General features: G+C 32.7%; 1 protein-coding gene and 1 non-coding gene across 3 annotated transcripts in view; one reads left to right on the forward strand and one right to left on the reverse strand.

Moving 5' to 3' along the window:
- Window positions 1-1,565: 1,565 nt before the first annotated feature.
- Window positions 1,566-24,274, reverse strand: part of Ptr (patched domain-containing protein) — a 71,030-nt gene continuing 48,321 nt past the window's right edge. For both annotated transcript variants that reach the window (XM_036375013.2, XM_070107971.1), the window contains exons 2-10: window positions 19,340-19,473; window positions 19,119-19,264; window positions 9,455-9,669; window positions 9,200-9,381; window positions 8,953-9,132; window positions 8,489-8,652; window positions 8,033-8,371; window positions 4,791-5,104; window positions 1,566-4,726 (exon numbers count right to left, since the gene is read on the reverse strand). In XM_036375013.2, the coding sequence (XP_036230906.2) occupies window positions 2,801-4,726; window positions 4,791-5,104; window positions 8,033-8,371; window positions 8,489-8,652; window positions 8,953-9,132; window positions 9,200-9,381; window positions 9,455-9,669; window positions 19,119-19,264; window positions 19,340-19,473 (3,600 nt within the window). In that variant the 3' untranslated portion in view covers window positions 1,566-2,800. The remainder of the gene's footprint in view (window positions 4,727-4,790; window positions 5,105-8,032; window positions 8,372-8,488; window positions 8,653-8,952; window positions 9,133-9,199; window positions 9,382-9,454; window positions 9,670-19,118; window positions 19,265-19,339; window positions 19,474-24,274) is intronic.
- Window positions 17,343-17,414, forward strand: TRNAE-UUC (transfer RNA glutamic acid (anticodon UUC)). Its single transcript has one exon. It is a non-coding gene; the product is annotated as a tRNA-Glu (tRNA).

Here is a 24,274-nt window from a genome sequence, read left to right on the forward strand (position 1 = left end):
TTTACTATCTGTTCCTGTAAATGGCGAATGATTCAGCAGGAAAATAAAAATTATCTCAAGAGAAGCTTGTAAAAATCGACTGTTTCAGTTTTTTGTCAATAGGGACGTGGGTTTCTAGAAGAGTGGTAGTAATAAATTACCTTCAAATTGGCAACAAGTTATTGAATAAAATACATACGCATACAAACAAGGTATTTTGAAACCGCTTTTACGTTTAACTTGCATTATTAATGTATAATTCATTTCATATACTTTCGTTTCACTTTAAGTACTCAGTTCCTAGCGCAACCAATTTTATTTATTTATCTCCCCTCAGTCCATGCTGATATCCTTTCTCGTTTTAATTAATTTATGGAAACTTTGTCGTCATTTGGTGTGCATTAATTTTTTTCCTTTCTTATGCTTTATCCTTGAATAAATCTTCATCCCTTTGTGTCAGCCAGCATTTAGGGTGCGCTCCCTAATGCGTTTCAATGCATTTCACGCTTCAGCCAATAGCGTTGCTTTCTGCTTTATGCTTATCTTTGCACTATATATTGGTTATATAATAGGTATATATGCAGAAGTTTGAGTGTAGATAGTTGTGGAGTCTTCAAAGCGCATGAAAGCAACGTTTCTTCATAGTCATAGGTCAACACAAAGTTGCTATGGTCAGACTAGTACCTGGTTTTAGGTGTAGTCAACTAGAAGGAATAGCTTGATAATACTATCTCTTAGATTTTTTTGGTTTTTATGTTTGAGTTTAGCACAGTAAAGTAACACTGCTTCCTAATATTTTATTAATCGATATTCGATATATCGATATTACTATATTTTGCTTATGACAGTTGTTTGTTCTATTCGCCACTTTAGCTGTTTCAATGAATTAAAAACATCTAAAGTGAAATTCATATGATTTTAGTTGTAAAATATATTTTGAGGGATTAACAAAAGATGTAAAAAAAATTTACCAACTCGTGTACTAACAGTTTTTCAATAATCTAACTTTGGAGTAGACTATCTGCGATAAAGCAATAATTCTACTGTACTAGTATTAAGATAAGATATAAATAACTTATTTTTAATATTATATAATCTATTCCTGCGATTACACAAACACTACACCACTACCACTACAATGAAGTCTACAGATGATATGATGCACCGATTTGTATATATTTTTTTATTGGATTGCGAGGCGTAATATTCGGACTTTTTAAAACGGATCACTTAACAATCTTAGAAATATTTTTTTTTGTTTTAGAAACCTTGCCATCATCATCATCATAATTCAGTAAGACGTACTATAATGTGCGTATTGAACTAAAGTGACATGCAAGCCAACTATTGTTAAATCATTGGTTAATTACCCAAAAGTGCTACTAAAGATTACTGTTAAAGTTTCTATGAGTTTTCGAAGGCTCAAATGACAAATCTAATCAAAACTTTTGGGGACGGTTCATGCCTTTCTTATGCATAGCGCTTAAAAGTTGCTTTCAATGCATGCGAGTTTCGGTAGCCGTGACTTGCTGTGATATATTTTGGAGTAGGGTTGCCATCTGACTTTACATTTTAATGCAATAAAATTTTTCGAAATTGTTGAAATAAAAATAATATTTATTCAAAAATCCGTCTTATGCTAGATATGAACAATATTTGTATATACTAAATTAATACTAATAAAAAATTATAATAAAAATAACTCACAAATTATTATACAATTAAAATATTTTAAACTATAACGTAGTGCGAATAATTTTATCAAATGAATGTTAAAAGCGCGTTTATAAATAATTGCGAGCGATGCTTAAATATTTTCTATGCAGATAATGAGTATTTCTCAGTAACAGCAAAAATGAAGTTTTCAACTAACGGAAGTTACTGTCAGTTTGATTTAGTGACAGCAGATATTTTACATTGACAGAAAATGTTAAAAATATTTCATTTTTCTTTACAAAGTGTTCATTTTAACTAAATTATTTCGAAGTTAAAATGGTAGTGCGCAGAAAGGTATACAAATTAAAAAACGATAATAAACGTAAAGAAAAATTAATTAAAAATTATAATTTTTAGGGTTATTTTGTTCTAATATACAGAACAATCAGAGAAAGGTAAGAAATGAGAAGCGAGAAAAAAAGAACGTGTGAAAGAAGAATAATTTTCTAGGCTAGAATTTACACAGAATGCTTGGAATTATAACTATAAAATTCATGAGCTTACAAACAAAAAAGTTTAGTGCAACTTTTTAAATAAATTCTCTTGCACTTTGTTTTTATTTTAAGCAAAATATACTTTTGCACTTTGTTATTCTTTTTAAGCAAAATATTTATTTTTAATATTTATTATTTATAAATTCAAGCACCTAATCGTATTTAGTTTTCTTTTTAATTTACACTATTTATAGATATTTTATATATCTAGCATTTAAATATTTTCTAGATTTGTTTGTGTATAAAATTAACTAGAACATAACTTTGTTTCATTTAAATAAAACTTGAATAGCTACATTTCAAAACAAAAACAAATGTTAAAAAATAAAAAAAGTATAAAAAAATATATAAATGTAAAATTAAAAATAAAACAAAAATTAAAATTAAAAGAAAAACTAAACCAACACAACACTAGATTTATAAAAAACCACAATGAGCTTTTCTTCATTAAATAAATGTCCAGTTCGTAACTGGCATAGTGCATAGTTCAATAAAGTGCAATCGAGGTTTGTGTCCTCGCTTCATTTATTGCGCTCACGCATGCGCTACTAACAGCTACTTATGCGCTCACTTTAAACACGCGCGCTTGCTCACTCTCCACCGCTCCACGATCATTTGTAGTAACAGCCGCCATATTGATATGTTGGTGGATGCTGCACGTTGTTGGGATAGTATAAATTGTGATGCGATGAGGAGCGCATTGGCGGGTGTGGGCGGTATGCATTGGCGGCGGCTGTTGAGGAGGAGTTGGCATGCGTGGGCACATAAGCCGCGCTATCGTCGCGAGCGTTGTTGTTGGCATAACGACGTGCGCAACGCTCTTCAATATTTGATGGCGGCCAACGTTGATAATGGCGTGTTGAGTCCTCCGAAGAGCGTCGACGGTGGTAACGTTTTACGCCTGTAGTCGTTGTGGCTGTTGGAGCGCTTATTTGCTGATGATAACTACTGTCATCGCCGCTACCAGCGCTATGTGGCGCATTTGTGGCTACGGCGGCGGTTATGGCGGGTCGATACTTGCGTCGCGAACGTTCGTCTAGCGATGATGTGGGCGTGTAGTGTCCGGCGTCTATGCGCGCTGCAGGTGTATCGATTACATCTTCACCGTGTGTGGCGTGACGTCGTTGCATATGCATAAAGTCGGATGCAAAGTTATCATATGCGCGCAAACCGATTACGCTACGCTTGCGCTGCTCTTGTTCTTCTTCGAGACGCGCACGCCACTCTTGTGCGGTTACTTGTTGGCCATAGAGGTCGGTGTTTGGCTGGAATTGTGATTGCGAGTTGGTGTAGAGATTGTGGTAGGATGAACGACGCCAACCCTCTTCATAGCGACGGCGCGTATGCTCGTCTTCGAGTGCTTGGCGGCGTTGCGAACGGCTCGAACTGGACTCAGAGGAGTCTTCGCCAGATGTGCCGATACCCAAATCTTTTTCATCACCGTAAGCTTTGTAGGGCGCACCCAGAAAACCTTTACCGGTGCTATAAGGCATAGGCAGTCCTAAAGGTGTATGCTGTTGCAAGTAGTAAGAATTCAATTTGTCCATACTAGACATTTTCATGGGAATTTCAACGTCGGTAATTTCATCACTATCGTCACCCAAATCTGTGCCAGACCATGTCTGCCAAGAGCCAGGTCCAAATAGTGACAACAGCACGGGTAGCAGGAAGAGTCCATGCATTGCACCGAAGAAGATCACTAGAAATACCATTTTAAAGAAAACTAGGAAGATGTAGCTCTGTGCTAGCAATAGAGCTATAATGCCAAGTATTGTCGAGGTGGAACCTTGTACGATAGGCAAGCCGAGGGAGTGAAGTGCTTCGCGTACGCGCGCCTTTGGGCTGCGTTTCTTCGACGACATGTAAGTGTAGCAAATGTGTGCGGTGAAGTCCACTGAGAAGCCAATGCACATAATCAAATTGATCATAGAAATCGAATCGAGATTCACATCCCACAAAGCCATATAACCAGCAACGCCCAATTCAATTGAAATGATCGAAAAGGCTACCCACAGCGAGCACAATATGTTGGGTATAAAGATGAAAGATATGATCATCATAATGAGCGCACCAACGATCATTGACTGTATCGAAGTCGGACGCACAAGCTCAAATTGATCGAAGAACACGAAGTACGGATGAAATATTGAAGCATTCAACGGCGAATCTTTACAAATCTTACGCAAATCACGCACCATTTCCTTCTCGTGATTCGTATCGGTGATATTCACGGCTTGTATGAGAAAGCGTGAAGCGATAATGCGTGTCTCGTCTTCATTGAATTTGACATCGAGTGAAAATGGATTGCCGGGGAAAAGCCAATGCTCCTTGACAGCGTCAATAAACGATTGCTCATCGTCGATGGTCAAATTGAGATAGTCATTGTTGCGATCGACAAACGAACGGAACGAACGTATCCACGATTCAGTATATAGCGATGAGGTGACATACGATGTATTCTCAAGTGTGCGTGTAAGTTCCTCGATTTGATCTTGCACAATAGGATCGGAATAGTTCAGATCGCCAGTGATGATTACCTGTGTAGTGAAAATATGATAATAACCAAATGTACCCGAAAACTTTATATGGTTTTGAACATACCTGCATGCGATATGGAAACTCGCGATAATACTCGTCCTCGCGATCGAAAAACTCCACAGAGTATGAATCAGCCTTTGAAAGTTTACGACGCTCCAAACCCTCTTTAATCTGCGTGAGTCCATAACAAGCGCCAGCTAGATATGTTGCAAATGTCAGTATGATTAGTATTTTACACCATTTATTATTAATCACAGCTGACAGATGATCTTTGAAGAATGCCATAAACATGTGATCTTTGTTGTCGATCGGATTGTCGGGATCATCACGATTGATGCCGCCAGCCATGATAGCTTTGTACAAGAAATTGCGTTTTTCTGTGAAAATGAAAAATTTTAATAGAAATTATAAAAAAAACTTTGAGGAAAATTTGTTTAGAAAATTGCTGAAAAATATATTTTAAGTGAAAAAATATTTCAAAAATTATTATGAAATTATAAATTAAAAGGTCTTAAAAGCCAGAACATATAGTGAACAAAATATTGCTAAGCTTCGTTTCTACAACAGACCGCCATCATTGGCAACATACTTCAATGTGCGCTTGATAATAGATTACTGCAATTTTCTTAACCGTAATTATTTATGTTATATTACTTTGTCTTGCCATTACAAAGCATGGCTAACATTGACCTAGAAAAGCGTCTATGCTGCATCGAGTGCGCTGAATTGAGTATTCCACGGCTATGTCTACAGCTACGTCGTTCATTGTTGCTCTAATAATGTTATTAGTTACTTGCTTTTGCTTTTGTTGCATTCTGAAATGCACAGGTGCAATACACACAAGTATACCCGCTTTTTCTCTCGTGTAATATTGTCTGATTGAGCTGCCTTTATTAGTTGCCATCTTCGACTTTCAAGTTCACTAGGCTTTGGTCTACATAAAACAACGAATCAGTTAATTATGTTGAGATTAATAGAGTTGGCAGCTATACCTATGTAGCAAGAAGTGGTTTATTTGACTGATGTTCGTCATTACAAATTGGTTCAAATAATGGCGTGAGCTTACCAGCTGCATCTGCTCGTATGCTGGGAAAGTACGTGTGATTTTGCGTGAATACAAATATATATGTTTATGTGAGGTCCGATTCGATTGAGATATGAATATTTCCACTTCAAGTATTATATCAGGAAAACTTAAATTTGATCTTATTTAGCTGCTCTTGGTGTAAATAAGAGTGGAATGAAGAGAGCTTTATGCTATATTTGCTAATTCAATGTAGAGTATTGATAGTCAACAGTCAAGAAAAAATAATGAAAACTTTTCCGCAGTAACATCAGAAATTATTTGAGAGATTCATCAATTAATACTCGTTATAGTGTGTTAGATTACATTTCCCGACCGATCAGCCACTGCTAGTTATAACATGTTAAAAATAATCTCAAAATCTTGTAAGAGAAAACTTTTCTCATTTCTTACTTATATGGGTTGCCAGTTGTATAAGCTGTTTGGAAGAGCATGAGATAGAATAATCTCAACACTACCTTCTCGAATATCTCACCATTGTCAGATCAAGACTTAATTACTTCGGATGTAACACTTTTAGACATGCCGGTAAGCTAGTGGGAATATAAATAAAACGACTAAGCAGATTTGCATTGGCCTCAAGCCGTTTTATCGATTTATAAGATCTGATTATAGGAGTTCTATTTTATAGATTCACAAAGGACTGTATATAGCACTCCAGCACCATCTTGGCGGTTCAGTTATTTTACCTAAACTAAACTACTTATTTTCAGAAAGGTATTCGACTGTATAATATGTATGAAAAAGTTAAATCGAAAGAGATGAAACCAAATGCCCTCTTGGAGCGTTGTCTTTCACTCACTAGACTTCTTCTTTGGAGATAACTGTAAATCAGATTTTTAACACAGATTCAGAGCCTCTCGAGGAAACTACAAGTAAATTAATGAAATAGCGCGGAAATTAAAAAAAATGTAAGCAATATATTTCAGCCATTAATGAAAATATCCATAGCTAAATTTTATGAATGCGCCAAAATGTATGCAATACTTTATTTTACAAAAGCTGGCCACAAATAATATTTTTATAAATTTGGTTTTCGAAATTGACTTTAAAATTAGAAATGAAACCAAAAGTATATACATTTGAGAGAATAAACTTTAATTAGATGATCAACTATAGCAGAATCGTTAACTGTAAGAGATGTTCCGATCGTAACTAGAATAGAAGTAACAAAAAGTTATATGAGCTCGCGTGAAAAACATTACATAAGGAAGTAATAACAAAGTATTTCAGTTGTTTTTAATACAATATTGTATGTGAGGCCCACTTTCGAGCGCTATAACTTTCTTCAATATTTGCTTTCTTTGATTATGCGCGCTTATTTTATTTAAGCTAGTTGTTTGTTCGATTCACCTTTTTCAAAATTTGGGCCAATCTAAGAAAGTTTATGCAATACTTAATTTTTACGCAAATAAAGTTTATAATTTAAAACAAAGTTTTATTTTATACAAAAGTCAACAGTAGCAAAAATCATTCCATCAACTGTCAGCCGATTGCTACTTGTTCGGTTGTTATATGTGGTAATTAGGGGCTGCGAGGCAAAGACAACCAACACAAACACGCTTACAAAAGACAGCAGAAAATTGGAAGTTACAATGCACAAAAAAATCCAAAGACACAAAAGACTCAATGGCAAAGTCCAAGTAACAAAAGAGTTATACGGCAAACCATAGACTTTGAATGCAGTTAGCGTACGCCGTCAACAAAGCCGACAGCTAACAAAGCTTTGCAAAGTCAAAAAAAATCAATGTGCGAATGCAGGTTAAGTCAATAAAAGAAACAAACTCAAAAAGAGTTGGAAAAATAAATAACTGAAAAAGCAGTAGAAAAAGCAAAGTGAAGTAATAAAGAGTGCGCAGAGTAAAAGAAAATAAAAGTGATGTTTGCAGACGAAACGACAGCCGGCCGAAGCGAGACAATTTAATGAACCATGAAAATGGCGAAAACATGTCTTGAAAACTCAACTGTTGCCGGCGCTGCGATAATGAACGGAAATAAATATTTGCTGTACTTGTAAATTGTATACAACAACAATTATTTTTATACACACGTAATGCGATTTGTGAAAGTTGTAGGCCGCCGCCATCGCCGTCGAATTGTAGGTAACGCTTGCATGTGTAAGGCAGTTGACAACAACAAAAGCAATTTACCACAGTAGGAACAATAGTAACTAACAAAGCATGCAAAGTTTTAATAATTCACAGCAAAAAAATGGACTCACCTTTTATGGCCACGGACATTGCCTGCACTTTACAACCGAAAATCGCGTGCAAGTTGTGTCGTTCCCTGTAACCCGATATCGCCATGCAGGCGGCGAAGAAAGTGATGTGCCAAACGAAAGTGAAGACAACAGCGAATACCGAATAGGTGCAGAAAATCTGTACCGAACGGAACGGACTAATGATGCCAATCCAAAATGAGAATAGATCGGTGAGCGACGTGATTGTTATGGAGACAGCGGCTTCAGACATCATGTGGCCCATACGTTCGGCCACAGGCATTTTGGCGGGTGTGCGCCGCCAGCCGGCCAACATTACGAATGTGTCATCAATGCCGATACCTTGCAGAGTGCGGGAACGAGAAATTAAAATTAAATATTTGTAAGTAAATATTTGTACGTATGTATATTTCCAAGTGTGTATCGCATAATAAACTATACGTTATTGTGTGAACTTACCTATCATTAGGAAGGGTGCTGCCAAATTGATACCGATAAATTCAATGCCACAGTACATGGCCAGACCGAAGGCCGCGCAAGTGGCCATGATAGCCGATATGTTGCCCATCAAACCAAGCCATGGTTTGGAGCGTACGGCGTCGCCCATCATGCACGTGATGACGCTGTAATGAACATAAATATTAACGTAATTAAAACTAAGTTATATATTTTGGATGTGAAAGAAGTTGTAATATGCTTATAAAGCGGTCAAAACTAAAATTATGTTGCTAAATATGTAAACTTGGCTGGGTACAGTTACAAAAAAATTGTTAAAAGTCTAACCATAGCATAGAAATGCAAAAAAATTCGAAATGGTTGATGGGAACAGTTTATAATAAACTGTTCTCACTTACCAAAACCTTTTCTGCTTCATATTTAACAATAAAAACGACAAACTATAGTAATATTTTGCTTATGCTTACCTAAATAACGCCATTAATGCGAATGTTGAGCTAAAATATGGCACCACAGTACGCGTATTCTTCTCCAACTCATGATCCAAAGTGCGTGAGGCGAAATATGAGACTGATATGTGTTTGAAGAGACCTGAATTTTCAGCTTTTCCGACAACTTTCAGGAAAGTCTCTTCCCATTCGGCACCCCTGCGTGTGCAAAATGAGCAAAATATATATAATTTCATATATAAATTTAAGTAAAAGAATAACCTACTTTGCATCTTGCCGCTTAGTATCCGCAGTCACAAAATAAACTAACTGTATTGCCGGCACACTAATAATTATATTATCCTCCGTCAATTTTGTGCCACCAAAGAAGACGGGAAACGCGTGCGCATCCCACGTGACCGGATTAAACATAATTGGAAAAGTGAGATTCAGTTCGCCGGACTCAATCTGAAGCAGAGAGTGATATGTGATGTAATTTAAGTTTAACTTTTAAATAGAAATAAGTTTTAATGCCACTTACGTCATCCATTATGAAATCTAAATTCAATATATCATTCTGAAAGCATTCATTCTCCCAACGTGCACATGCATCTTTGTAAGTGAATAATTCACCCTCATATTCGACGGTTGCATTCTGTATGAGATCATCCAGATGTCGCAATTCTTGGAAGGTCTCACGCCGCAACATATTGTCGTTGCCATCCTTAGGTATGACAATGACACGTCCGAAACGACCTGAAAATGCAAAAAATATGGAAAATTTGTACTACAGTTATTGCAATATTAGTTTAATGGAAAATTTTGGAGAATAATCTATTTTAAAAAGAGAAGAGGCAGCAAACAAAGTCAAAATTCATAATGAAATCTTTGCATGTCAGCGTTACGAGGACTTTTATAAGCTTTTGAACTTTAATTCTCTTTTCCGCGTGAGTTGGATTTACGAAACCAATTTTTTAATGGACCAAGGACTGCAAACTCAACAACTCTCCTCAATAGCATTTCAGAATATTTTGTGCCTCTACAACAACAATTAGCTGTACAATGCTAGTATATATGTATAAAGAGTTCAGTGAAATTGAAGGATAAATTAAACGTGAACAAAGCACATTAATTGATTTAGTTATTTAGGAACACTTTTTTGGAACTGTTCTCACTTGCAAATTGGCAAATAACAGTACTTTTGTCGGTTTATTTACAAAAAGCATACGAAATTTTAGAAATTTTGCTGGGAACAGTTTTAGTAAAAGTGTTCTCAACAAAAAATTTCATGCTAATTTAATAAAAAAAAATTTCTGAAACAAGTCTAACTGTTTGCGCTACTATTACTATACCAAATTATCTTCTCACAAATATATCTGTGAAAATATTGGCTTGTAATCCGACTTCTTTGGCGGAAAATCCAATATGAGGGGTCACCTCACAACGCCTTGAACCCAAAAACAACCCAGATTGAACACACGTTTGCAGCTATTGTTATTTTTATTAACACCGTTTTGAAAACAGACCAAAATTAAGAAATTGTGCGCTTCAAATATAACGACTACAAATAAATTTAAATTGAAAACAATTCTATGCTGCGTTGAACGACCAAATTGAACTCTACACAATGGCACGAACACCAATTGCGACGTGACAATAATTTCAAATTGCATTAACACACTGCTGCGCTGAGCACACCAAAAGCAATTACATGCTCGTACAAAATTTTTTTTTTAGCAGCAATAGCTAGAAGCGGGAGCTCTATAAAATTTGCGAGTGCGTTTCTAAGGTCTGGGAGTGAATGGCGGAATTTGCTGTAAAAATATTTTCTCATTACATTTTGCTGTGGATTACTTTGATAAATTAGCGCCAAACAGCTGATTATGAATTATTCAAGTGTAAGTACATTTTTGAAATAGGCGTTAGTCGCTCCCCACCCCTGCTTCGTCGCTTAATCTAATGTCTTGGACGTAATTATAATTTTATATATAGTGTAAAGAATTTGTAACGTCACAAAGTCTGCTCTCCTCCATATATAGATGCCGTGTGGCTTACGTGTCTAAAAACATTTCGACATTTGTATCAAAAAAATATTATTAAAAAAAATGATATTTTTGATTTTGTGAATGAGTTGTTAGACGATTCTATCTTTGTCAATGAAATAAGCTGTTACAATGACGCATTTATATTGATTTTATGGCTTCTAAATATGCATAGATTTACGACTTATCGGGATATTAAAATTAGTTAATAGGAACGACAAATACAAATATGCAATGAAATGAAAAATGAAACTCAATTTTTCAAAATTCAAGGTTACTAAATTAGCTCTGTTTTTGGCAATAACCCAATCCCTGCCCACAAAAAACCTAACTAATTTATATCTATGTAAGTATGAAAACAAGTTCGATTATACGGAATTTCTACATATTTCCACCATAGCGCCACCTAGTGAGTTTTCTTAATTACAATATTATAAAATATTGCAAGATTGTGATATTATTTATCAGAATACTGTCTGTAATTTAATAATAATACGAAGTTGATGAAAATAGGCTCTAAACAAATTTAAATAAAATTTTCTAAAGCTCGGTTATGGCTTCAGGGGCTCCAGACGCTTTATATGAAAGTAAAATAAAACTCTTTGGTAAAAAAAAAAACGAATTGATCAGAATAATGTTTGAAGATAATTATTTTATAATTTTTAAAAATAAGCTTCGTTTCTATCTAAGCCTTATTGGATACTTTCAATCGAAGTAATATTTTACTAGGATGGGTAGTGGGTTTATAAATTGCGGTTTATTCGTGCTTCATTCGTCGTAAAGAAATCATACAAAGCCTTTTCTACAATCTTTTAAAGACAGTCCATTCGTATGTAAAAATCATTACAGGATTAGATGACATATTATTTCAACTTTGGTATTTTAGCAGATCTGATTTTTATAGTATCGAGTCGCTTTGACAAATCTTATTAAGCTTGTGTAACTTTCACATAAAATATTTTGGAAACAGTTTTTGGTACAATATCGATAAACCCACCAGAACCTGTTGCTACACCGAACCGTGTATGATAAGTTTACCGCGAAATTCTTAACACCCAAGAGGAAACGTTGGAGACCTACATATACATGATCAGCGTGACGAGCTAACGTTCCGTTTAACCATCCGTATATCTGTAGTCTAATTATAGTAGTATAATAGTTTTTGAGATATGTATCTGAAATTCTGCACACATTCTTTTCTTACCAAGAAGCTGTTCATTGGTCAGTATCGCCGATATCGGAGCTCTATGGCATATAGCTGCCATATAAACTGATCCATAAAATCAAAACCTTGTATGAAAAACTTTTGTGTTTGACGAGATATTTTCCTCAAACTTTGCACAGATTATTGCCCAAGTTAACGCTATAATCTACGAACATATTGTACAAATCAGCCCACTGCAGCATATAGCTGCCATACAAACTGATCCATTAAATGCAAGTCCTTGTATGGAAAACTTTTTAGTTTGACAAGATATCTTCACGAAATTTGGCATAGATTATTGTCTAAAGCAAGGCTATAAAATTTTAAGAAATCGTTCAGATCGGATCACTATATCATATGGCTGCTCAATTAAAATTAAGTTTTTTTACATTTTATTTCTGTAGAATGTTACAGTTTCGGCGCTACTGAAGTGTTTTTAAAATATTTTTTTTAAATAGTTACAAGTCATCCGCCTCAGATTAAATTGTTACTACTACAAGTATATACATATATGTATATATATACAGTTCTGTGAGCTCTTATTACAACTACTTCCCACGCCAAATCACAAAAGACCATTCACTAAAGAATACCATTAATTCTACATTTATGATATTTTTTATTGCTGAAGAAAGCCTGCTTTATAGCATAATATTCGCACATATTGATATTGCAGCTTTGTATGTGGAGAAAATGCGCTTTCAATCAGCTGCCGACTCCCATTCATTTCACACCAATGAAAGTAGCAAAGTAGCACGATAACACCGTTGTGCGATGAATCAAGAAATTTAGAAAAAAATTTAATATTACTCACATGTCAGTTGAAGAAGATTGCAATACGAGTTCATGAAATAAATTTCACTTTAGAATTAAATGCTAACATATGTCTGCACTCCAATTATTATATTAAATAACGTGCAACGTCTAGTAGCATGTGTGGTAATGTGAAGAAAACTATACCTAACGGTATTGAGTTATGAGCGTATGCTCATGCTAAGTTATTGAAAGCGCGAGCTGTGAATCATTTTCATGCCATAAATCATATATGAATTGAAGAGGAATTTGAAAATAGCTGCAGCTTAGTTTAATACTCATATATTATATTATTATACCCAGGCGTAATGGTTAGGCACAAAATATGGTTGATGAAAATGTGTCAGTAGTAATAGTTTCTAATTTTTATTTCAGCACTTTTGAGTTTTCATGAGATCTAGATACGTATATTTCAATTAGTTGTTATAAGTCAAGGTGATGCCAAAGCATTATGAAGCTGCCGTAAGGGAGAAATATTATATAATTGAAGCATTTAAGGGAGATATTTTTACTCAAATAATTTGTTATAGCTATAACACTTGGATATTTGGGAATATTTTGGTGAATTTACTTCTTTTGTATACCAAAATTCTTTTGTATATTCAAATGAGTACTCGTATATTATGCAGTAAATCCATTTTTGGTTTCTAACTTTTGATTTTTTAACCTTCAGTTTTTTTACTTTAGATAATATTCTATATATATTGATATGTGTATATGTACATGGATAAGAAATGTTTTTTCGCAAAAACTTTTCCACTTGTGGTTATATTTCTCGCCGCTCTCATAATTGCGACGTGTGTGTGTGTTCTGCTGTTCGCTTGTGTTCGTTTCACTGTCAGCAGATGGCGCTGTTGTTTGTCCACCAAGTATGGTCTAAAAACCATTTTTCTGGTGTTACGTGAATATATGAGTTTAGACGAGATGATCATGCGTGGCTATGGTGATCGAGAACTATTAATATTGAGTACTAAATTCTATCGACAGTTTTTGGCGATATGATATCTTTAAGTTGACTTGTTGACAAGGCCAGTAAAGCCTCTAGTGAAGCATCACCTGTGACAGCAATCTCGGAAGTTATTTAGCAATCCTGTTAGCACTTTAACTTTTCGCAAAAAAACTATAACTTAAAAACTTATTGAAAAATTTTACAGATTTTGTTTAACGTGTTATATGACCGAAGCCTTTGTGTCTCAAAAACAAATCTTTTGTTTTATTCTTGTAAATTCTGGAACATTTAAATAATCTAAACAAAGTTGGCTGCAGTTGTTTGAGACTTCAAGAAATATGCCTTGTATTTTTAAAGCGCTTTTTGCTGTGTGAGCTTTTTTGCTGTTTAAAACTTCATGTCAGTTCGCTAATTTCCTAATCAATCTGCTCGAACTCATTAAAATAGGTGAATTTCAATTATTGCCTTGCGAATATTTCTTTATTTAAGGGTGCATGCTTTTGCCACTCACTCGCTAGAGCACGTGACTGCTATTAACCGGCAAGCAGTGTTCGATTGCGCTCGAATAAAGATTTGCCTTAGTTGTGATAATTCAAAAATCTCTACGTGCTGCGGTGCTCGGAGCAATAGCCGGTCATTTGGTAAATAAAAAATTATACAAATTATTTCCATGTCACACTGACAATCACAGTGACATTTGTGTCTTGTGTTTTGCTCACTGAAATGACGTGCGAATATTGCAAACTTTTGGTGTTTGTGTCTACAATCGTTCCACTCTCTATTACGGCTGCCTTAACTTGCATCATTTAACCGATTGTTATGGCAAATTTAGTTGATTTACGCTCAATTGCTTGTAATATATTCACAGAATATTGCAACGTACTGACATCACAAGACTGCGTCGCTGTAGTGCAGCAAATCTTTCAAGTCGCCGTTGTGGCATTAGTCACCGGTTGTGTGCGCGCGTACACCGCGTCTCAAGCGCAAATAAAAAATGACATGACATATTTATTATAATTGCAACAAGTTGCAATTGCAACACCTCTAACAAAAAAACACACACACAAAAGCACAAGAAGAAAACAGTTATTTTCTTTAATTTGCATATGTTTATAAACAGAAAAACTGTTTGGCATTCCAATTGGCGCAATGTTGGTCAACACGTTTGTAGCTTGACGCGGTCAGGAAGTTGTTGCACGCAAGCAAGGCTTACTATTAAAATTTCGTTATCTTTTTGTATCTTTGTTGCTTTTTGTATAATTATTAGGCGATTGCTTGTAAGATAGTTGACAGTTGTATTTTTGTTGATTACACATGTTATTATCGCGTTTGATTATACATACATATACATATGTATAGGTATCATATCATATAGGTAAATGAACCTGCTTGTCTACCAAACACTCTCGAATGTTTTGATAGACAAATTGCGCTTGGAAGTGCTGTGTTTTCGCAATCAGCAAATTTAATCTTATATGCATATTACTATATATTTATTTGTGATATTTATTAGGGTGAGCCAATCTAACTTACGAACCTACAATACAGAGAAAAAAAATTTTCACGTTTCAAAGCTTTTGAATACAAAAATTTTTGAATTGAAAAAAAATTCCACCGCGGTAGATTTTTTATGAAATTTCATGCTCTACAGGAATTTGCGATGAAAAAAAATTTATAGTATTTTTAATGAAAAAATATTTTTTAGCTGGCATTTATATGCGAAATTCATTCTCAATGACACATTTTAAAATTAAGCTAAACTGCTGATTTGCAGTGATATTTTGCGCTCTGTATATATATTATATTATTATTTTAACCCATAAATTCGAAACATTTTTTTTAGCTCCCCTAATATACATATGTATATGCTGATGCGAAATATAAATAGTATATATGTATGTACATAGAGATATTTAGAGTAAAAATTGCAACAATATAAGTTTCAACAGACAAATTATATTTGCAATTAATCGATGGCACTCCAACTGCTCTTTGAGTGTTCTTAAAAAAAAATATATATTTTTGACTGTAAGCTGCAGAAAAAATTCTGTATTTGCCAGCAAATTCAAAAACTTCAAACACTTGAAACAAGGTCAGCTTGCAGTTTTTCGACAAGGTTGTAGCACAGCAGCAGGGGTACGAGTGCGACTTGTCAACTTAATCGCTTAATATTTAGGTATGTGGCATGAACAAATATTTATATGAAAAGTGAGCGTGGCTTTAATCAGTTTGATCGTTTTAAACTTGTCAGTTTATGAAATTTTAGAAAAAAAAAACATTAATATTTTAATAATTCGAATATGTTTTGGTAGAATATACCATGGTGAGGCTATGATTCGAATAGATTTTTCGCCACCAAAACTAATACATACAGAATATGATGAGTCGTTAAGCCGTTAAACAAGGGTAAATTAAAAAGGTAGCATTACTGTGGCACAAGTGAGGTCAGTGGCGATACAAAAATATTAGAAAAAATTCAAGCATTCGAATAAGACACGAAATTAAACTGTTTAAGGCATTTTAGCAAAATTCAATATATAACAGACTGATTTCGCTACCATCTTACAAGCAGCTGCGACAGCATGCTGTTAGTTCAAAAACATCTGACTTGAACTTTTGAGTAATTACTGCTAAGTTATATTAAAAAGAAAGTTTCTTCGCCGATGCCTGAGAATCTACCTATATAACTTTTGCTAAATCTAGGAATTGTTTGTGAATCCCTCTTCTGATTTATTCTAATGGACATCCGAATACCGCTGCAGCAGATCCTTTGTCAATTTTAAGTTCCTCTATTTAAAGGAATAAAAGAAATGGATATTACCATATAATTTTATTTACTTCACTTATTAGTTGTCTTCGACTCGCCACTTGAGTTTTAATCAGCACTACAGACGGACATGGCTAAATCGACTCGTCCAGCTGATCAAATATATTTACTATATACTTTGTAGAGTCCCCGATGTTTCCTTTCGGGTGTTACAAAATTTGTGGCAAACTTAATATACCCTGTTCTGGGTATAAAAACTGCTACAGGAAATCAAATACTTAACTTATACTGAAAGATATCATGATAGTGATAGTGAATGGAAGCGATAGCATATATGTAGAAATCATGTAAAATGATCGATGAACTGATCGCGAAGCTGTTATGCTCATAATTTGCATTTGTCGACATATGAAGTGAGACATCACATAATTCAAAAATATTATTGCGATACACAAGATTAGCTTCAGGTATTTCAAAAAAAAGAAACTATAGAATTAATTATGTTATTTTGTCTGCTAGTTTTGGATTTTATTTGTCATTTAGCTGCCAAAAATGAAGCATATTATGTCTTGGTTTATATTATAAATTTACAACATTCCAGAATAGAGTACGTGTTAGTTAAAAAACTGTATTTCAGCAGAAAACTGATATCTCTCCCATATGGTCTAGTGGCTAGGATATCTGGCTTTCACCCAGAAGGCCCGGGTTCGATTCCCGGTATGGGAAATTTTTTTCTCAACTTTTTTTAAAAGCAAGCTTCATATATTCTTCTTATTGTGTTTGATTTTATAAAAAAAAAAATGTAATTACAATACTATTTTGTTTAATTGTTTTATCGCAGTTTATAGGGTTGATTTATGGCGTTCTATTGTGGTTTTTTTTGTAATTTTTTTTTCGCCATTTATTTCTACCAAAAGTAAAAAAAAGGGAAAAATTTAAATTGCATTTGCTTAGTTTCATATATACATTATTTTTAATTTTAATTAATTTAAACATTTATTTGCCCATTGCTTTTATTTTACATATATTTGCTGCCTTTTATTATTTTTTTAAAATTAATATAATGTTTTAATTTATTTTTTATATTATTTTATATAATATAATTAATATTTTTTAGTATTAAGTTAATTTGGTTTTATTTTATTCTATATATTAATATATTTAATTAATATTAATTATTTTAAAATTTTTGATTAATTTTAATTAAATATATATATATTTTTTTAATAAATTATATATTATTTAATATTTTTTAATTAATAAAATATATTTTAATTTTAAAATAACTATTTTTTTAAGCAATTTGAAATTAATAAAAAAAATTGTTTCAATATAATTTATTTCAATTTTATTTAATTACATTTTTTATAATACAATAATATATTTAATTTATATAAATTGTTTAAAAATATTTGAATTATTTTAATTAAAATATATAATATTATTATTTTTATTTAATGAATTTAAAAATGTTTAATTATTTTTAATTAGTACGATGCACGGTAACTCTAATTTAACTATTTTTTTTGGTAACTTTAATATAATTTTTTTTTTAATGATATAATTTATTTCAATTTGCTTTAATTAAATTTTTTATATTAATATATTTAATTGATATTAAGTATATGAAAATATTTGATTAATTTTAATTAAAATATATTACTTTTTCTAATGAATTATAATATATTTATTGTTTTTTTAATTAATAAAATATATTTTAGTTTTTATTGAAGTATTTTTTTAGCAATTTTATTTAAATTTTTTGTTTTTTTTTTGGTTTTTATAATACAATTTATTTCAATTTTTATATTATTTATTTTAAAATATTTTAATACTTTTAATTAAAATATAAACTGATATAATGAATTATAAATTATTTTATTTTTTTTAATTAATAAAATATATTTTAGCTTTAATTTAACTATTTTTTTAGTAATTTTAATTTATTGTAGTATAATTTTGTTTTATTTTATATTTTATATTATTGTAACATATGGTATTTTAAATTATATAATTTTTTTATTATACGTCATGGCTTAAATTAAATTAATTATATTTTATTTTAAACCTTTAGTACAAACATACACATGAATATATTTATAAATGCTAGTATTAACCACATATTGTCAATTTTAATTATGATTACTGCATTAACGCCTATCATGATTATTGTTCGCGACAATAAGCACGTAATTGTCGTGTATTGTTCGGGGATTTTATACAAGTACCGCTATTTGTAAGTACTAAATTAAAAATATGAAGCATTAACTGGAAGGTGGGTGTAAATAAATTTGGAAAACGTTAAAAGAACTATTTTTTTAACACAAAGTTGTCGCCTTTATTAATAAATAATTTTTTTGCTTATATTGTACTTGCAAATTACTTCTAAAAAAATTTTTTTATAAGCAATATCGTTATTAAATCACTCACCCGGTCTAGTTATGCGTCCGACATTGAATCTATGCGTGTAATTGACTTTGAAATAGTTTTCGACGACAGCGCGTTCAGCCTTACCCTCTCCATTTACAGGGGAAAATAAATATTCGGGATCGATTTGATATTTTAACTGTTGGTAGCTGGAAGGAGAGAGTGAGATTTAGATTGATTATAGCAATTTATATGAGGTTATTCTATGATCCATTTCAACTTACCCAGTCATGCAGAGCATTGTCAACAGCACTGGTATTATAATGAAATAGCCAGGATGTTTCGCAATTAAAACGCCCAAATGATAGAAGGATTTATTTAACATTTTATCTACCCAATATATACAGGCACACCGCATCTGTACAAAGAGTGGAAGAAGAGAGAGAAACAGTTATGATAAGTAAAAGTTGATAAAAAATATTAGTCAAAATATAGTTTAGTTTGATGATATTATATATTGATTTTATAGTAATTAGTAGCTAAATTTTGTACGGTATGTATGGTTTTGGTGTTTTAGCTTCATTTATTTTAAAAATTAATATATTTTTTCAAAAATAATATAAAAATTTAATTTATATTCTTTTTATTATTGTAACCTCAATAGCAATCTCTTTTATATAAGTAATTTGTAATTACATTACTTCAACTTTGAAACCTTTTGGAATTGAATATTTTTTTCAGCACGTTTTCAATTGTAACTTCTATTGTCTACACTTCACAAGTGCAACACGTTTGCGCACAACCAAATAATTTACATTAGAAGGCTTGATTCCGCATTGAATTCAACTAACAATACCCATTGCCTGCTATTTAGTTGAAAGGTCGTCAATTATAGGCGCTAAATGCATAGATTTCAAGTCTGAGCTACGCGCCCTTTAGCGAGACATGAGCACGCACCGACTGGCGTAACGAACGATGCCGCTAGAGACTTCGTGTCATCAGTGTCATCATTTAGTGACTCAAGTGCCATGATAATGCTATTTTTGTGATTTTTTTATAAACACAAGGACGTTTAAAAAATATTTTTATATTTCTATGTACATGAGAGTGTAGACCTCAATGTCTAAATTGTATGGAGCGGGAAATCGTTGACTCAACTAATTGAGTAAATGTCATTAAATAAGATCAGTTATTGTGTAGTGTTCACCTATGGCACATAGACATAAATGTATATTGGCATGCACTGTATGTATGCGTACATTGAAGCCCTTTAGGGAAACTTATCGACTTTATACATTTGACCACGTTTAAAAATTGACCCAAAATTGCTTTATAAAGCTTAAAAAGATAATAAGAAGCTCTTAATCCTATAAATTGTATACGAAATATTCTATAATAATTCCTCGTTTTAGTGCGTTACGGCTGAAGTTGGTTTGAAAAGAGGAAAGTGAAAAATTGCGCTTGAAATCACTGAAGTTTAATAAAAAAAAATGTAGAAGTAGCTGTATTGCACCCAGAACTGTCATCTCTCACAATTTTGGATTCTTTTGTCCCATAGCCGATCTCTAGGAGACCTTCGAAAAAATGTATCTGGCGCTGAGCAAGATTTTCTGCTGGAAATTATCTCACATCGAAAGATCAAAAAAAATATTACTACAATAGAGGAATGGTGGTAATAATCGAACTCTAGTCAAAATTTTGATTTTCAGAGTGGCTTAAAAGTCGAAATTATTATCAAAAATCTTATTTCTTCGACCATTAGCTAAAATCGTATCTAAGAAGATCGTGTGAAAATTTCAAGTCGATCGGTCCAGCTGTGTCATTAATGCTATTTTTGAGCTACATTTCAATGGCAATAAATATATACATATATATAAGAATATAATAATAATATATATGCATATAAACTATATATTATATATAAAATTTCAAACATTTCAATCACTAACTTTCAGTTAGCCTTTCCCTACTGTGTGGCTTGCTGCTATGCTTCCATGCTTCGATTGCGCTTTTAGCTTTATACATACTGTATGCCTACGTACTTGAACGCCCTTTTAAATCATAAAGGTGCTCATTTTATCGGTCAGCCAAGTATGCCAAACAATTTTCTTTGCATTCATCTTACTACAAAAACCAAAAAAAAAAAAAAATTTGTGTGTGCTTACAATATGAGCACTTTGCATTTTTAGTTTAACAATTTTTTGTATATATGTATGTGTGCAACAAGTATTGCACATATGCTTTTTAATATACTCGCACCGCGATTTCATGTACAAATTCAGAGGTTATCAACACGACATAATTATTATTTTTAAGCAATTTCTATAATAGCTAATGGCCGCTTCAAAGCCATTTTGTATCAAGTTGACTGACTACTTGAAGCGTTTCGTTTACATGTGCTACATCAAGGCATCTTTAAAAATAGTCTAACACATTTTTGAGCATGTTTATACTAATAATAATATTGTTAAAAAAAAGTTTCACTTGAATGTAGCATAACTAATTGCCGAACTATTGCTGAATATTTTGGGGAGAGACTTGTATACTTTTTGGCTGCCGGACTGTCTCTAGCAAATATTGTAATTCGATTCGAAACTAACTGATTATTAAAAGGCTTTTCTTTCAACGATAACCTTTCCTGCGATAACCTTTATCCATTTAGCGTTAGGGTTGCCAACTTCCGGTTAGTTTAACATAAAACCGGCGTCAGCTACGTTTTGAGCTTGTTAGAGTTGATTCAAAGAGTTCTCACAAACTTTCAAACAAAATTTAAATTACTTCAAGTGTATCACAGTTAACTACTAGCAATTTATTGCGAAGTGATTGTTTAAAATGGGCACATCAAGGTTATCAAATTGCACGACTTATCGTAGCTCTAAAGTTATGTTGAATAATAACAACAAAAAGTTATTCAAATACTTATGATTTCTCTATCTCTTTGTTACCCAGCACTTTGTCATTATAAATATTGCTTAATGTCCGATTATTGAAAGCAATTAAAAGTTTAATGGACTATTAAGAGAATGAAAAAATATTTGCTGTCAAGATTAATGCAAGGATAAGGGTTGTCAATTAGCAAATAATTTTTATTTATTAAAATTATTTTGACTCTTTAGGAAAAAAAAAATTATTTAAAATACAAAGCAATAACAGAGGAAGCATTTCTCAGAGGAGTTTTTGAATAAATTTTGGTAGTAATTCCATACTTAAGTAATTCCGCTGAAAACGGTAAAAATTAGAGATTCTTTACAACATTGTGATCTGCCAGATCTCTTTGTTGACTTTTAGTGATGCCAAAGGAAAAATATTTAGTATACGCGGCAGAGCCTTTAAGCCAGCGATTGAGTGATGAAAGCGAAAGGAAAAGATCGGTTCAAAATCGATTTTTTTTTTAGATTTCGCAACATTGCCAGACTAGATTAAAACTTTCGGGCGTTTAAATTAAAACACCAATAATTATTACGACAAAATAGGGAAAAAAACGTCAAATTCGGTTACACCCTTTATAAAATAAAGAAATTTCCATACAAGAACTTGAATTTGATCGTTCAGTTTGTATGACAGCTATATGCTTTAGTAGTCTGATATCGGTATGTAGTATGTATGTATAGACAAACGGATGGACATAGGATACCGCTGATTATATATATATAATATATAGATATATATGTATATATAAATATCGATAAGGTCTCCAACGTTTACTACAAACTTCGTGGCAAACTTTCTATACCCTGTTTTGTATATATTGTACCTCAAATATGGTACTATCATGCACTTTGAAAATTTTCAGCCCGAAGCTGCATGTCAAAAAACTTGTCTTCTAATATATTTGCTGCTTGCTTTTTTATTGTTTTAAAATTTTCTCTGTGCCTTCGTTTAAATTTAGTTTTAGTGGAATTTAAATTGTCCCTTTTCTTCCAGTTGCCAAACGTCAAACCTATCCGATCTAGTCAACAGTCAAAGTTGGATATGGTATTTACGTTTTTAACTGCCAATAATGTGACAGCTTTACAGCTCAACTTTTGCAACTTTTTAACTTTTTCTTAGTTTCGGACTATTGACATACCAGAGCAGGCTACTGAATGGTCTGAGTTCAATACATTTCACTCAACTCACTAAAGAGGCTTAGTGCGTTTAATTATTGATCTTTAGATTGCTTTGAAAATTTTTTTGCATGGACGTATACTCTTTATTGTGTTTCGAAATTAAATTTTAATACTCAAAAATATTTATTAACTTGGTTAGAAACAAAAGAGCAATCGATCAGCTGATTGTCATATGCAAGTGTCAACATCATTGCCAGACTCAATATACAAGGCAGAATGAAATGTTCATTGAATTATAAGGTAGGATGAAATTCAAGCGCTCAAATGTGTATCCGTATTAAAATTTTCAGTAAGAGTATAATAACTGTAATGCTCATTGCGGAAGCCACAATAATTAAATCATATAAAATTTATGCAAAAATTAAAACATTTTCCTGCAATTTGCATTATTGAATAAAATGGCGCATACTAAAATATTTTCGCGTCCTTTTAATTGTGCCCAGCTTTTGCAAAAACTATTTGATTTCAAGGTAGATAAGCCGTCAAAACGCTTTAGGAACACACCAGTGACAATGATTGAAATATTTTCAAAACGGAAATGAGCGTCTCAAAGTTGTAGAAGAGCACGCTTAAATAAACACATAACACTTAATTTTAAATATTGCATTTGCCAGCGTAATACTACTTTTAATCGCACTAATAAATAGATAATGTCGCACACTGATTTCTATGTTTTTTGTTTTTAATTCGCTGCCACGCAAATTAGCGCAAATGCTCAGTGCGTTGTTAGCTTCCTGCAGTGAGCGTAGAAAAATGCAAGAAATAAATGTCAGTCGATTTAATTAGACTATGTCGTAACATTTATTTATGCTTGCATACAAGTGAGGAATTGCCACACATAAATTTTGCACTTTGCCATTTTTGCGTCATTAAGTTAGAAAATAGTGGCGTAGAGTTTTTAATGGCATTACTTGTTGAGCTACGCGATGCGATTCGCAGTAAATTTTTTGTTATTTATATATTTGGTTAGTAACATTGACTTTGTTTGTGTCTGTGTGCGTATGTATGTATGTACACAGATAAAGTAAGGTATTTGCACGCTCTTTGACCTTTTGGCACAAAGCTTCATAATTAGAAGAAGAAGACAGGCTTTATTTGTTAGTGCCGGGC

This window comes from Bactrocera oleae, chromosome 4 (assembly GCF_042242935.1).
Source record: "Bactrocera oleae isolate idBacOlea1 chromosome 4, idBacOlea1, whole genome shotgun sequence".
Lineage (NCBI taxonomy): Eukaryota > Metazoa > Arthropoda > Insecta > Diptera > Tephritidae > Bactrocera > Bactrocera oleae.